Below are 15,596 nucleotides of genomic sequence, written 5' to 3' on the forward strand. Positions count from 1 at the left end.
TGCGAGAAAGTGGATTGCTGCATGCTCTCCATTTTCAAGAGCTGGTCGCTCGGTTGTTAACCCTCCACCTTTCCCTCCCGCAGCTTGTCACGAGTCCTGTTCCTCGTGCCGCGGCGCTGCCGAGAGCGACTGCTTGTCCTGCAGAGACACGGCGCTCGTGCTGCAGGGCGGGCGCTGCGTGGCCAGCTGCGCGCCCGGCTCCTATCCCAGGGACGGCGTCTGCACCGGTAAATACCCCTTTCCTTCTCCATTGCAAGGGGTTCAAGAAACGCCCTACGGAAAGGGAATCAATATTTCATTTAGCCGTGCGGCAGCTGTGATTTTATTCATGTCTGAGAAGCCAGATGCACCTTGTGCATAAATATCGGATGAGGAAAGCTGCTGTTTGTTTGTGAGATTATTAATTCATTTAAGCTAATCAGTTGCTGAAAGATTTAGGGTTTTTTCCTCGAACTGAACAGCTTGAAAGCCCGAGTTGTTTCTCAGGGCTTGACAAATCCATTTGTCTGCGGAAAGAAAAATGGCCCTTGCCAGCAGGTTTCTGTAAATTTGATTATAACTCAGCATCACGGTAACTAATACCTGCACAACAGATGGGACCTGGGAGCTGGGAAGAAGGGGAAGAGAAGTCTGGAGAGAATGAAAGACCTAAGTCAGAGAGAACACGAAGGGGAAAAGAATCTCAAATAAAGAAAGAATGTGCAATTGGCACAGCGCTGGGTTGTGGGGACAGCCGCCTCCTGCACGATGGAAGGACCATCCAGCTCCCTCACCAGCAACGCTGAGGGCTCGTCTGTGTGAGCCACAGCGAGCTGGGGAGGCCTTAGGACCCACTGCAGGTTTATCAAATCCTCCCTGTCCTGCCCATTTCTGGGTGGGTTTTGCTTTGACCAGGTTTCCCTTCGGTTTGGTTGGTGTCTGTATCAGTACAGTGTACCTGGTTTTTGAAGTGTGTGGGCTCGAACTCTTACATCCGTAGCTGAAAATCATTTAAGCTCAAAAGGAAATTTTACTTAGATACAGCTTGGCTGTAATTTTGATTTTTATTGCCGGTGATTCCTCCAAACTCTATGGCTGTTCTCACAACCTCCAGCAGCTCAGGCCTGTCATCTCCTACCAAAAACACTCATTTTGATACCCAACCAGGATGCCGTGAGCTGGTTCGAAGGGAGGGTGTCTGATTAATGGAGAGGAAGAGCAGCTGGTTATATAAAATGCTTGACCCTTCTGAATATGCAGCAGCGGTAGCGCTGCCGACGTGGGGAAAGCAGAGGCTGGTCCTGCCCTGAGACAGCAGCTCAGACTGTCAGACTGAGAACAGGCACCCCCGGAGCCGATGTCAACATTATCGTGTTCAATTTTAGACGCATTTTCACGCTTAAAACTGGGACTTGAGGAGAAGAGGGAGGGGGTCAGAAATGGCAAATTTATACGTCATCTTTTATTTCCTGAGAACTGATGCTTGTACAAAGATTTGTAAAGATTTATGAGACTGTTTTGGTACGTGAAATTCTTCAGAATGGTGCTCCCTGTTCACAGACTGTCGGTGGCAGGAAAAATACGACATTAGCTGGCGAGGGTGATCAGGAGCGGAGGGAGCGCTGGGGTAGCCCTGTCCCTGGGGTTTGTACCTGTTTAGAGTCCTAGATGGGTAGAGGTCAGCACTTACATGGCTGTACTCACACGTCTCCCCCGAGAACGTCACTGCTCACTCAGGCACGCGCGGGAGGTGCCTTGTGCCGCGGAGGCGCGTTTAAAGATGCCTTTCTGGCCGAGAAAGGAGGAGGCATGGCTGGCGTGACTTGACTTTCCTGGTGGCTGCGTTCTTCTCTTTCTGAGTGCGTTCTGTTAACGAGCCGTCCCCTTGTGCAGCTTGCGACCAGTCCTGCGAGACGTGCTCCGCGGAGCAGCCGCGGTGCCTGAGCTGCGCGCCGGGCCGCATCCTTCACCGCGGGCGCTGCGTTCCCGAGTGCCCGCGCGGACACTTCCCCAGCGGCAGCCGGAGGTGCAGAGGTAAGGGGCGTCTTTGCATCACCTTCTGTAAGGCTCTCGAGGCCCCTCCAGCGTTGTCTTATTTTCCTTTACCTGTTGAGGGGACTATTAAGAGCGCGAGAACAGGGACAGGTTTTCTTTGGTTCACTCATGGTGGATTATTTTAAATAACCTCTTCGCTTTGCAAAACACATTAAGACATGCTGAGATAAATATTCCGAACACTCTGTGAGTGGGAGTTATTACTGTTACTAGTTATTAATACATGTGCGCTTCTGCTGAATATGGTGCCAGCTGGGAGTTGTCAGAGTTGGCTGGGAGCAGCTGCAGTCAGCAGCGCCGCTCGCAAGGAGGGAAAACAGAGGTATTTCAGTCCCGTGTGCTCTGTTTCGTTATCAGCTTGTCATGATTCATGCTCCACGTGCGAGGGACCCCTGGCCACCCACTGCACGTCCTGTCCCCGTCCCCTGGCCTTGCGCCAGGGTCAGTGCCTGCAGGACTGCGGAGAGGGATTCTACCAGGATCACGACGTCTGCAAGGGTAAGATATGTGCTCGCAGTAGTTCCCCAGCTGCTGAAAACCGGCATATCCATATTGGCTTTTGTCGGGATGTGCTCGGAGTACCCAGCTGCGATGCTGATGCTCATTCTCTGCTCAGCTGCTCCAGGCGCGAGTGGTTCCCGTGGTTCTCTGCCGTTTGTTTCCCACTTGGATTAAAAAGCCAATTTTCTCAAATACTTTCTGGTTCCCATCGAACTTAGTGATCTCGGGGCCTTTTTTTAATCCATGCTGTTGAAATAAACATAACACTGCTGCCAGGATTTTCTCGACACGAGGTGGATGGAATGCTCCATGCACCTAGTAGATTTGCTCAGACTGACATACCTGCAGCAGTGGAAAACTTGGAAGTTCAGAGGATGAGTTTATGCTTCATATGAGCCCTTCAGACCGTCATTTCTTGCTGTCTCCTCATGAGATTGTGTTCACCCTTGCACTTGCAGAAATGAAGGCTGCCCGTGGCACAGTGCTGCAGGTTTTTCCCAGCATAGTTTGTTGATCAGCTTTTTTCAAGCGCAGAGCTGTTCTGTGGAGAAGGGAAGACATCAAAGTATTTTTCTGAAGTCCCTGTTCCGTTATAGAAAGCACAGCAGCCTGTTTATGGCACAGATCTCTTAGCGTGCGCGTTGCCGCAGAGCGCGCGCCCTTTGCTCGTCCCCGCGTGTCGCGCTGTCTGCAGCAGCTCCGAACCGGAGACGGGGGTGACCACAAGGACGCAGACCAGTGGTCCCTCCCCGTTCTCTCTCGCGCTCACGGCGCGGTGCCGGCGTTTGCAGGCTGTCCCGTGGCTCTGACCGCTGTCCCCACCTCCGCACAGGTTGTCACCCGTCCTGCCGCGCCTGCCTGGGCCCCGGCGCCTCCCGCTGCCAGCAATGCCGGGTGCCGGAGCACGTCCTGCAGCCTCGCCAGCCCGCCCAAGGGACCGAACACGGCTCTTGCGTCTCTCGCTGCCAAGCTGCGTTCTACCCGGACAGCGCGGGAGTCTGCAGACGTGAGTACGGGCTGGGAACGGTCGTTCAGAGCCCTTGGCACCAAGCTGTGCTGGATTGTGGGCGTTCAGGGCATCTCGTGTGATCGTTCTTGGGTGTTTGAGCTCCTGTACTGCCCTGTGACAGTCCCTGCGTGTTTAAATTCAGTAGCTCTCAGAACGGCATATACTAGTACTTTTGAAGGAAAACATCCTCTACATATAAGTTATGACTGAAGGATTCAGATACTTGGTTATTTTAAACGACTGCATCCAAGTCTGTGCAGCTTAGCTTAGCTTTCTTCTCATTGAAGCTCAGCTTAGCTTAGCTTTCTTCTCATTGAAGCTCAGTGTCTCATTTTTACTACTGACTGGTTTTGAAGCGGGATCAATCCTTTTCAGAACAGAGGGAGCTGTGTCCGTGTTAGCCCCTGGAGCAGGGCAGGACATCCCACCGCAGTTTTTAGCTCTGATTCGTGCCCTGCAGCACACGTACCACAGCTGAAATACCAAATAAGTATTTCCGTCGAGGCTAGAGACTGCAGGAGAGGCTGAAGTGTTGTGACAGAGGGAAGGTGGTGGCTGACGTCCCTGTGTGCCCTGTGGTTTGTGTCCCGCAGAGTGCCACCCGTCCTGCGCGGGCTGCGCGGGGGGCTCGTCCCAGGACTGCACGGCCTGTCCGGCGCCCCGCGTCCTGCTGGCCGGGCGCTGCGTCCCCACGTGCCCCACGGGGCTGTTCGCCCGGGGACAGCGCTGCTCCGGTGAGTGCCCAGCGCAGCGGCGCCTTTCTCCGCGTAACTGGGGATGCCGTCGGGTTCATACTATTTAAGTATTTTCAGGGGGGAATGGGGTAGTCCAGTTTCAGGAGATGGAATCTCCTCCTAATGAGAGAGATGCGCACAGGTTGGATCATAAATTATAATCAGTTTTGCTCCTCTGGGCTGCTTCCCTGAAGATAGTTCATGTTAATTTCACTGGGCTCGGACGGTGTTCGTGGCCATTTTGCTGTGGCACAGAGGCGGGTGAGCCCTCGCACCCTTTGCCGAGGCCAAGGCCATCGGCAGAGCCCCGGCCGGCCGCCCGTCCCGTGGCGCCCAAGAAGGAGAAACCCCGGGAAGATGATGAGTCCCAAAAAATCCATGATTAATGCACAGAACAAATCACATTTTAAATTTTTCAGCTAATTTCTCATCTGGTCAATTCAAAATGAAGGATGTAAGAGCCTTCCAGAGCACAACTCTGCAGTCACTGCTGCGATGAGGTCCTTTTATGACCCCGCGTTTCGTAGGAGCGCACGGTTCCGATGCTATAGGGGCTGGCTTTCTGGGGAGGGCAGGGCTCAGTGAGGTGTAAGGAGCATAATGAGTGTTGGTGTTGTCCCCAGCGTGCCACCCGTCCTGCAGGACCTGCCGCGGCCCCTCGCAGTCGGAGTGCGTCACCTGCCACCCCCACGCGTCGCTGGCCGGCGGGACGTGCAGGACCAGCTGCCCGGAGGAGCAGTATCTCAACCTGGTGGGGTATTGCGTGGGTGAGTGACGGCGGTGGCGCAGCTCTTTCTGCGGCGTTAACCGGGTACTTGAGCACACGGTGTGGAGAAATCAAAATGCGTGCTATGGGTAAAGTGTCACACAGACAGAAATACCATTCGGAGGATCTCCAGTGTGTGTAGTTTATAGCAAAGCCACTCGCCACTTCCGCTGTACATAGTTTTACAAATTGTGTAGGGTGTTGCAGTTGAGATGGACAAGCGACATGGGCCAAGTTCTTCCAGGATGAAAGTAGTAGATGCCATTTATTGCCACAAGTGCATTTTTATACAGTTTTACCAATTCATGTGTCTTTTCACTATTGGTTACAAGTTACAGCAATAACATCTCATTGGCTATTTTTGCTATCATCAATATTACTCTTCTATCCCCTCTCTCACGGGTACATCTCTTCTCTCTCACGGGTACAACTCCATATCTCCGGATATGCCTTTACTCCCATCTTTCTCAGGGATAAACCTTAATACCTTCAAGACTGATCTCGACTCCCATACCTTCTGTCAAGGATTCCACAGACCCGCTGCAGTCTCCCACAGCAGGGCAGGCAGTAGGGAGAGGGAGACAAGGCTCCGTTTTGCCAGCCTTGCTGCTGCACGGTTTGCTGGGAGGGCTTGAGCTGCCAGGTGTGGCCCCGTGTGCCTGGGCAGCATCGGAGCACTGGTGTGGTGCCTAATCTCCCCATGAACGTGCTCTAGCAACCAGGACGGGCTGCAGCTCCCCTCTGAGGTGGTGTCTTGTTGTAGTCTGGGCTTTGCAGCGCCCGCCTGTCACTGCGTGGGGAGCAGCACCAGGAAAGTCCTGCGTGACGCTTCAGAAAGCGCCTTAGGGAAGCACCGGGGGGCCCGGGGAGCAGCTTTGCGGGGCTCTAAGTGGCACAGCTGGCACTGCTCCGGGCATTTGTGGGAGCTTTACACAGATTTATAGTTACACTTTGGGGGTGCTCGGTGCCTGCACTTAAGCATATAATCAGAAGGCACTGATTGCATTTACCTGTTTAAAAAGAAAAATGGCTTTTAATCCATCACGCAGACTTGTATAAACATATCCTGGGAACTGCTCCAACGATTTCTGAGCTTTATCAAGCCATTTCTTTTCTTTATCAAAAAAAGATACTGTGTGTGAGGCTTACGCTAGGGCGAGCAATCCAAATGAGTGAAGAATCCTAAGAAAAGGGAAGAATGCATTAGGCTTACTAAGTATATCCATGGAGAGGCTGTTGTTCTGAGTTTAATTTGAATGATTCCTGCTCTCAGAGACTTAGTTTTATTTACATTTATGCGCTGTGGTTCTTTTAATGAAAGACTTGTTTCTCCACAATTTTATGACATGTACCTTCATCTGGCTTTTAAACAGCAGGGGAAACAAAATACCTGGGGAGTAGGAAAATATCCTAGAAGTACTGTACAGGTCCTTAGGTGCGCAACAAACAGCTTGGGGTTTCAAAGAGTCCAGTAATTACAGTGTGGAATAATTCAGCATTTCAGTGTAAAGATATGGCCCGTACAGGTATTTGTCACTTGAGCAGCCTTGCTGTTCACCTGGTCTGGCACATAGATGCGCTGATGGTTCTTCGTCCAACTGAAGTTCTGAAAATCCTTGTAAAGGAACAGAGTTACTTGTAGCCCTTTCGAAAGAAGTGATGCTTTGGGGTTGCAGTCCCAAATGTGCTGCTCTTGGTGCCACATTTGTGTCCGATGTTGAAGGTTGTGTGTTGTGGCTCCTGCTGAAGAGCTCCACGTCCAGGCTGTTAAATTTCATTCCTTCTCCTCATTCAGCACTCACTGAATTGCTAAATTTGCCCTTGCAAGTTATTAATTACCCGCTAAAGAGCGGCTGTCCCGTAAAAGAGAGCATTAAAACCCCTGACACTTGCATAATATATGATTTGCATCGGAATCCAACAAAGCTTCTTCCTTTACGTCGCAGAGCAATATTTTTTACCATTATCTTCCCGTTTCTCTGGAATTCGCGGCCCCGGGCAGAGCTGCCTGTGCGTGAGCGGGGCTGCTGTGCATCATCGCCGCCTGGCACACCACGGACCTTCCTACGGGCGCTCCAAACTATTGCTTGTGAATGGACGTTGTTATCGTACATGTCACCTGAATGAGGATTGCATCGTTTGCCTTGTTCGTAGAAGAAAAGAGCTTGTTTTCAGCAGTTTGTCAAATAAGCGTTTCAGATGTAAGCAGAAGAAAGGCGAAATGGCCTCAGGTTTCAAAAGATCGATGAGCTCCTAGGCTCTGGTTTGGCACGCTGAATTTGTGCCCGTCTTCTCGGAGAGTGCTCGGTTGATTAATCTCGTTCCGTAGCGAAGGGCTGTGCGCAGGACTGTGTGGGTTTAGCAGCCCCCCTTGGCTCTCAGGGCTGCTCTGCTTTGTGTGTTTTCGGTTTGAAAACATTCTTTGATTTCTCTCTCTTACCCAGGGCAGCTTCAGCTTCAGGAAACATTGCAGCCACCGGCCTGGAAAACTGTGTAGGAAACAGTTATTTTGCAAATACAATAGGCCCAGGCAGCATCTCTCAGCAAAGCACGTTTTAATAATGATTTTGCAAGACCAGATGTTCTACCTAAAGGTCGGCACACTTAATAGGGCAAAAAGGCCCTGCTTGTATCCCCCCAACATCGCGGCCGCACTTTCCCTCCCCTGTTCCCCACTGGTTGGTGCTGCAGGCTTTACAGACCACCCCGACATATATAATACCCTTCCCCTTATCAATATGGATTCGTGGTACTTAGGCTACACTTCCGTTGTAAACTCACACCTTACTTTAGAATAAGAAACTTGGATCAGGGAGGTGTATTCTAAAGAGCCCTTAGGAGGGGAGGTGTGTTTAAACAATACAAGTGGCTGATTGCTTAGCAAATGGTGGAACTGAGAGCTAGAAATGCCTCTGGTTTCCTTTATAAGCATTCACAGACACTTCAGAGATTATTTTGTCCCCCCACACAGTCTCTCCTGTCTTTACAGGCAAGAGAACACTATATAATAGGTACTTTCCGTATAGGAAGGACACTTTTCTTTGTTGTCTTTGCATGCCAAGACAAAGCTATGGAGTGTGGAAGTAAAGTAGCTTTGGAAACGCAGATCTGTGTAAGTAATTAGATTATACTTTACAATGAAAGTTGATTTACAGGAGATCAGTGATAGGCAAGGTTGTCTGCAGGGTTTATTTTGCATAGAGGTGACTTGACAAGGAGGAAACTGGAGCTGGCTGAAAGGGTAACAGGGAGAAGTTGTGTTTGGATGGTGGGAGACAGGTCCATAGTCTCAAAAAGGCGATCAGAGGGGTGTTGGAAGTGTAAGCAAGGCGGTGAATCCAGTGTGGGAACAGGTAACTGTGTCGCGCTGACCTGCAGCAAACAGGGGACGCGGAGCCACCGAAGCACAAACCCACGGGAGGAGCGGGGTGAGGATCCTCGGGGAGCAGCCTGAGGCAGGAGACAAACCCCACTGTGCAGGAAAACACAGGGAGGAATAGGGAAGCACGCAGCGAACACCGCTGCTGCCAGTCCTCGCTTCAAAGGGAGCCTGCTGTGCCCAGTTTCAATCATCTTTCCAAAACAAAGCGTGCCAGCTCTTCCTTTACTCTCTCACTGGGTCCCCAATCTCCATCGCACTCCCCATGAGCGTCAGCGCTGGTTTTTGGTTGGTGGTGTGTGCTCTTTGATCTCCAGGCTTGCGAAGGAACAAGAGGCTGATGGGGCTGATTCATCCTCAAACAGTCGCTGGGAAAAAGAACCTTCTCAGTACACAGGAGCCAGCACAGGCTGGAAAGAAAAAACCGCACTGCAGCAGCACCTAGTTCTGTACATACTCATCTTTGTAGAGGTTCTTGGGAGGGTCTCGTTATTTACAGCACATATTGGTTATTTGGGCACCATAAGTTTTCTCTGTCTCATTTTTATGCTTTGTTTGTGGGACCTATCGGCTGTACACAAGAGTCTCTTTTGTTCTTCATCACTGAAAACCATGGCTGGGTTTGGCGACTTATTGCATCTAACCAAACTCTTCATTAGAGAGCAGTGGCTCCAGCAAGAGATTGATCTAGATGACTACTATTTTAACAGTAAGAGGAGTAAACATATTGCCAGGCAAATGTGGAAGCATAAGAAACCAGTTGGATTTATGTTAATTTTATTGAATATAAATGCATAGAACTTCACCCCACCTGCAGCCCTGTGCACACAAATGACATCTGGGCTGATACCCTCATCCTTGCTCTCCTGGTGAACTGCGTGTGATCCTTTCTGCGAGGTTACAGATGGGTAACCAAGGCTTTCCCCCTGCTGCCAGCGCAGCTTTGGGGTCTTTGGTTGGGATTACATACGGGATGATGCCTTGAGCGTCAAGTCCTTTCCCTGTGCAGTCCGAGGCTGTGGCTCGATAGCCCCTGCAAGCTGTGGCCTCTGCATGGAGGTTCTGAGGTTTGTCGCTGAATTTGGGAGCACCACCTCATGTGTTAATGTGCTTTCCTTATCACTGCCCTGACAGTGATGGACTGCGAACTCACAGGGTCACTGTCTCACGCATAACGTGTGTTTTTGGCTGTCCGTTTCCCAGCGGCAAGGCTGGGAGGTGAGGCAGAAACTGGCTCAGACTGCACCCTGAGGGGTCAGGAGCTGGAGGCGGCAGCTGGTTGAAAGAACCCCTGCATGCAGCCAGCGTTGCATTCACTTCTGCGCCTTTCCAGCAGTGTTCGGTGGGAATCACCTGTGTGTGACGTGCAGGAGGAGCCGCGCTGGGGCTGGCCTGCGGTTGCTATCAGGTTTTTGCAGGGCTGGGTGCAGAATTCCCCAGACTCCTGTGAGCTCGTCCTCAGCTTGTACATGAGATTGCCCGGCAGTCTGTAGTCATACTGTCCCGGGACGTGAGACAGAAAGTTGAACCTTCCCTAGGAATCTGACAAGAGGCCAGGCAGCTACTCAAATCAAACCACATTGTTACATTTCTTTCAAGACAGTCATCATTTCCTTTATAATTTTCTGAATACTGTAATTAGGATTAATTTGGCTCCCAGGTCGCCTTACATTACGCTGTTGTGCATACAAAGGGCTTGTTGTAAAAGCTTTTGAAGCGCCCAAGTTCAGGCAGAGGTCAGGAGATGCAAACTGGGGGGAAAATGAAGAAATGAGAGGTTGTGAGGCGCTCTGGTGCATCTCGCAGTGCCGTGCTTGCCTGGGTGCCTGCAGCGGCCTCTTCAGCGTGGGGGCGCCTTGTGTGCTTGGGAAACCTGAACAGTAAGAACCACGGGAGAAGGTCGTGCACGTTATACCTGTACAGGGTTTGACATTAATCCTGTAGGCAGAAGCACCTAAAATCAGAGGGAGGTTTGGGGAAAGCAAAGAGCTTTGAACTGGCCGTGTGCGAAGCTTTCCCAAGCTCACTCAAAGGATGGGACAGAGGATGCTCGGAGGGGGCAGGAGATGCGGAGAATGTGTTTGCTGGGGAAAAGTGAAAACGCTGTGATGCTCAGGAAGAGCAGACGATGGGGATGAGGGCAAGAGAAAGAAATGCTCTTTGAATGCGGTCATTTCTGGTCGCCTGTCTTGCAGACGTCTGGAAGTGCAGTGTTCAGCCCCATCCCAGCCCCTGCACGCCCCACAGTCCATCCCCCGTGTCTCCCCCGAGTGCTCAGCCGCGTTTTGCCGTGTGTGATCAGGCTCTCCCCTGCAGACTGCCACCCGCTGTGCCGGCGCTGCGTGGCCGACCTGCGGGACACCGGCAGCGTGTGCCTGCAGTGCCACAACCACCGCCACCTGCTGCTGGGGGAGCGCTGCGTGCCGGGCTGCCCGCCGGGAGCGTACGCCGACAGCGGCGCCTGCAGAAGTGAGTACTCAGAGCACTGCCTCGCGTCCTCCTTGCGTCGCGCGGCTTCTGTCCTTGGGTCTCCTCCAGGTCTTGGTATTGATTCGGTTGCATATTCCCATCTTTGTGTGAGATGCTTTGTGTTCCCTGGACTCTCGGAACAAGTATGTTGCTTTTCTTGTTATGTGGCCGACAGGGACGTGCTAAAGCCCAATGCATCTTACGCTGAGCAAAGGCGTTTATAGTTTATTTAGCGAGAAGGAAATCAAGACAAGAAGCTCTGCCCATGAGAATTAACGTGCAGATGCTCCTTTTGCAGGAAGCGACAGTTGCTGCTCAGTCCAGCCCCTGACGGCTGATGTTCCAAAGCTTCCCCCGAGCACTCCGCGAGCTCAGTGTTCCTGTACTTGTTTTTGACAAATTAAATCTCAGAGTATGTATGAAATGCACTCTGTGCCATTTAATTGGAAAGACCCCTGAGAGATACTTTGCCTTGCTAGAAATTCAAGCCTGGGGATAACTTTTCTTCCCTTTGGTGTAAAGGTTTCAGTTAAAGTAAGTTTTGCATTATTCAGACTGTGTCAAAGCTCATATTCCATTTTGTACTGGCTTTTAAGTATAACGCAGGCCCTTTTATGATTTCTTTGCCTGCTTTCACTTATGATTAATTGCCCTGATAGCTATAATGATGGCTTCAGTCTTTAGGTAGAGGCTTATCAAGAAATAAAACAGACTAGTAATTTTGTGAGCATTTACCCCCTTTTGGAGTAATTAATAGGATACATTGGCGTCATCCACTGTGGTATTTTAAATCTCTTCAGTCTGGCTTAGAAGCACAAGCCGAAGGGATGGAAAGGAAGCAGGGAAAGAAAACAGGTAGGTAGGCATAAAACTCTCTCTTAAAAACTGCAGGGAAAGCAGAAGGTAAGTGGCGGCTTTGTGACTCGGGGCCGTCGGGGGGGTTGCTGGACCTGAGGAACTGCGGGTTGGTCTTGTAAGACAGAGTGTCCGAGAGGTGGGGTGTTAATATAGGCAGATGCAATAAAGGCACCCAGGGACAGCAAGTTCCAACGTCACGTGCAGAGTGATGGCATCCTCGCCGCGATCGTGAAATGATCAATCAGCCGGTGAGGATGGCGTCCCCGGCGTTCAGCAATGCTGGAGAAAGCAAATGGAGTGTCAGGCGCTGGTACAGAGGAAAGAGGAGTATAAGAATTCATTGTGCCGCTGTCACGAGCAGCAGGACATGCTATCCCAGGGCCTCCCTTTTCCTTTATTACTCTGGCCTTGACATCAGTTGGCTCATTCCTTACATAATTATTGGGCTTGATGTTCCAAAATGCCAAACTGTATGGCCCAGAGGCATAAGAAGTATGAAAAGACCCTGCTTGAATTGCCTCGCTGTGATACACACACCTAAAAAAGAGCCAGTGCTTTAGTGGTTTGGTTGCTGTGAACCTCAACACTCAGTGTCGTGAAGTCCTGCATTACCCTGATTTAAATCATCCTGAGTGATGACAAACGTGGGGAGTGAACTGACGGGGTTCTGGCAGCGAGGGAGGGAGCAGCGGGGGCCGGGGAGCGAGGGGAGAGTGGAAGGGCGAGGGGGAGCATCGACATGGACGGTTCTCTGGCTGCGTTGCCTCTTGCCAGAGGGGTGAGTGTGGGTCTGCAGGGAGTGCGCAGCTGTCAGAAAAGCGCTACGTGGTTCCTGAGCAAACAAAGCGTATCAGCCTTAGGAGGGTCTGACCTGAAAATAGTCGAGAGAAAGCCTGAGAGGGACGGACTGATACACACTCGCTCGTGATTGCTCCTCACTGATAGAGAAGTTCAGGCCAGATCCTGCCGGGTTGTTCTTAAGGGGAAGAGGAGGTTGAAGAGGAGAGGAATGGGTAGAAAGGGAAATGAGAGGAGGGGAGCGAGGGAACACACAGGACACAAATAAACCCGTGTGAGCCGTCAGAAGCTGGGTAGGTTCTGCTCCTGACGCTGTGCGCTGGTGAGCTTCAGCAGGAGCTTTTGGCGCTTGGTATGGCCAGGCTCAGGCTCTGCGAGCGCTTCCGCTGCGCCCTGCGGAATGTAATCACAGACCCGCTGGTCCTTGACCAGAAACCTCTGCTGTTGCTGTGTGTGCAGGATGCCACCCCTCGTGTGAAGCCTGCAGCGGCGAAGGGCCCTTCTCCTGCTCCGCCTGCAACGCCAGCCTGCTCCTGTCCCACACCGGCGCCTGCGTGTCCGTCTGTCCCCAGGGCTACTACAGCGACGGCAGCCAGACCTGCAGACGTGAGTGTCTGTCTCCAAGCCATCTGTCCTTCGCACAGCATGTTCACCGACATACCTTCTCTTATTCCTTCACTTACTCTTCCTATTGCCAGCAAAAAAACGTGCCTGAAAATTCGCTGTGAGTCGACACAAGTGATTAGTAAACAGACTAGAGTTGGACCAAGGGTTGGACTCGATGATCTCTGAGGTCTTTTCCAACCCAGTCGATTCTGTGATTCTGTGATTAGGTACCTTAGCGCCTACGGCACGGGTTGTGTTCAAACCCAGCTGCCGTTTTGTCATTGACCCCAAAGACAGTCAAGGTCTGCAGGGGAGCTTGTGCAGCCTTCCTTGAGTTGTTGGGCTGGAACACAGAGAAGCGGCCAAAAATCCTGGTGGATTCTGGGCTTTGTGAGAACTTGGCAAGGTTAGGCCAGTTTTAATCACTATGTGCTAAGGTAACCCCCTCCCCAGTGCACTATGAGTACCTGCTATGGAATCTGGATTAAGACCATGGTGTTTATGCCACATTTTCCCCGTACAGCTTTCCAGGCACGTCGCTGCCCGGCGTGGTTGAGCTGTGCTATCTTTACCTCCTAATGATCTGATGTAACTGATCTGGTGTTAAGTCCAGTCATGTTTTATCCTCTCCCTGCTATCCCAGGGCCTCCCTTTTCCTTTATTACTCTGGCCTTGACATCAGTTGGCTCATTCCTTACATAATTATTGGGCTTGATGTTCCAAAATGCCAAACTGTATGGCCCAGAGGCATAAGAAGTATGAAAAGACCCTGCTTGAATTGCCCCGCTGTAATACACACACCTAAAAAAGAGCCAGTGCTTTAGTGGTTTGGTTGCTGTGAACCTCAACACTCAGTGTCGTGAAGTCCTGCATTACCCTGATTTAAATTATCCTGAGTGATGATAAAATAACTCTGTTGCGCTGCACTGAGAATGGGTATCAGTGTCATCCCGGCTAGATCAGATTTCTTTAGCGATGAGATCCCATAGGAGGAAGCTGATGTGGTTGTCAGCTTTACCTGCCTTTTGTCAAAATATATGGTTTACCCAACACTATTATTTCCACCTCATCAGCAGAGATGGAGACACCTTGCATAAATTCAAGGAAACAGGTGGAAGAGTTTGTACCGTTCTTCCGCTGACAGAAAAAAAGGCTGTTCAGTAACAATGAGAAAAGGAGAGTAATAGAAAAGAGGAATAATAAAAAGGAATGATGGGATCCTCACTGTCCTGGCTGGTTCCTACAAGGGCTGTAGTTATTCGCTGTTCATTCCTGCAGTGTGATTCTCTTACTGCTAACTGCACCTGAATACCTCCCTGCTGAGTTACAATGCCCTTGTCTAATGGAAACCTTGGGTTGACAACCCGCCTCAGGACACGCTGGTGCAAGTGGAGCGTTCCCGAGGACTGTACCCTTCCCCATGTGCTTCAGGAGCTCAAACGCAAATAGATTTCCACGAGCAAATTTGACTACACTGAGGCTTTTCTAATCTCCTTATTGCAAACGGCTTTTCTAAGCAGTGTACGAAATGCCGGCGGCAGGAAGCTCAGCGCAAAGTGTGGTGGTGCTTTGGATTTTTGTCATTCCGAGTGTCACTTGTGCCTTTGGAGTGAAGTGCTGCTGATAAGCCATGGAGATACAAACCACCGCTTAGAGGGAGCGAGAATTGTGCAAAGGGAGGTTGGCTGCTAGGCTGAGGAAATTTGCTCTCTCTTCAACCTTTAGTTCAGTTGTTTGGCACTTTTGAGGAACTCGGCTTTGGAATGAAGCTCAGAGAGATGCTGAGTGCCAGAACGGGCTCTGGGAGGTATTTCTAAGCTCAGTGACTCACTGGGCAAGGATCAGTGCAGAGCTTAACATGTTCTTCATGGGGTTAGAAATGCAGGTGTGGAGTGCTGCTGATAACACAGGCAGACAGGCTTGCTCTCAAGTACGGTTTTTGCTTGCTGTCCTGGCACACTTCCATCGGTAACTTCATTCCTAAAGATTTAGACCTCATGTGAAGTATTTCACCCTGCTTTTAATATTCGGCTTTTTGGAGTACTTACAAACAGTGATTGTTCCATGTAGTGTTCTTAAGTTAGGCAAACCAGCCTGGCAGCAGAGCCCCTGAGAACAGCCACTCTTCTTTAAATAAACCTTTTCTTAGAAGTTCGTTTGTACCCCAGCAAAACGCAGACCTGCTGTGGCACTTTCTAGATGAGATAAAGGGACTGCTTTGAAGGGCACCAAATTCTCCTTTCAGTGGGAGCAATGTGGGTATTTTCACATTTACTTCAGTATTTTGAGGTTTTGTCGTTCTAAAATTCTGACTTGAGTTAAAAGCAAATTGAAGCGGATCGCTAATAGAACTGAACTTCCGTGAGCAGCATATTGGTATTTAACGCCTGAACTGCAGGTGAACTAAACCCTATGAGAGTCTTGGTTTGATTTTCCATTAAA

The 15,596-nt window shown here is 50.7% G+C and overlaps 1 protein-coding gene across 1 annotated transcript in view; it reads left to right on the plus strand.

Annotated features, from left to right (window-relative positions):
* The window catches only part of FRAS1 (Fraser extracellular matrix complex subunit 1), a gene marked incomplete at both ends in the record, with an annotated part of 116,033 nt that overhangs the window by 57,932 nt on the left and 42,505 nt on the right, over positions 1-15,596 (plus strand). Inside the window, 8 exons of the mRNA XM_080343325.1 lie at positions 84-227; positions 1,873-2,013; positions 2,392-2,532; positions 3,368-3,541; positions 4,138-4,278; positions 4,902-5,045; positions 10,740-10,892; positions 13,008-13,154. Of these exons, the coding sequence (XP_080199451.1) occupies positions 84-227; positions 1,873-2,013; positions 2,392-2,532; positions 3,368-3,541; positions 4,138-4,278; positions 4,902-5,045; positions 10,740-10,892; positions 13,008-13,154 (1,185 nt within the window). The remainder of the gene's footprint in view (positions 1-83; positions 228-1,872; positions 2,014-2,391; positions 2,533-3,367; positions 3,542-4,137; positions 4,279-4,901; positions 5,046-10,739; positions 10,893-13,007; positions 13,155-15,596) is intronic.

This window comes from Nesoenas mayeri (assembly GCF_963082525.1).
Source record: "Nesoenas mayeri genome assembly, chromosome: 4".
NCBI lineage: Eukaryota > Metazoa > Chordata > Aves > Columbiformes > Columbidae > Nesoenas > Nesoenas mayeri.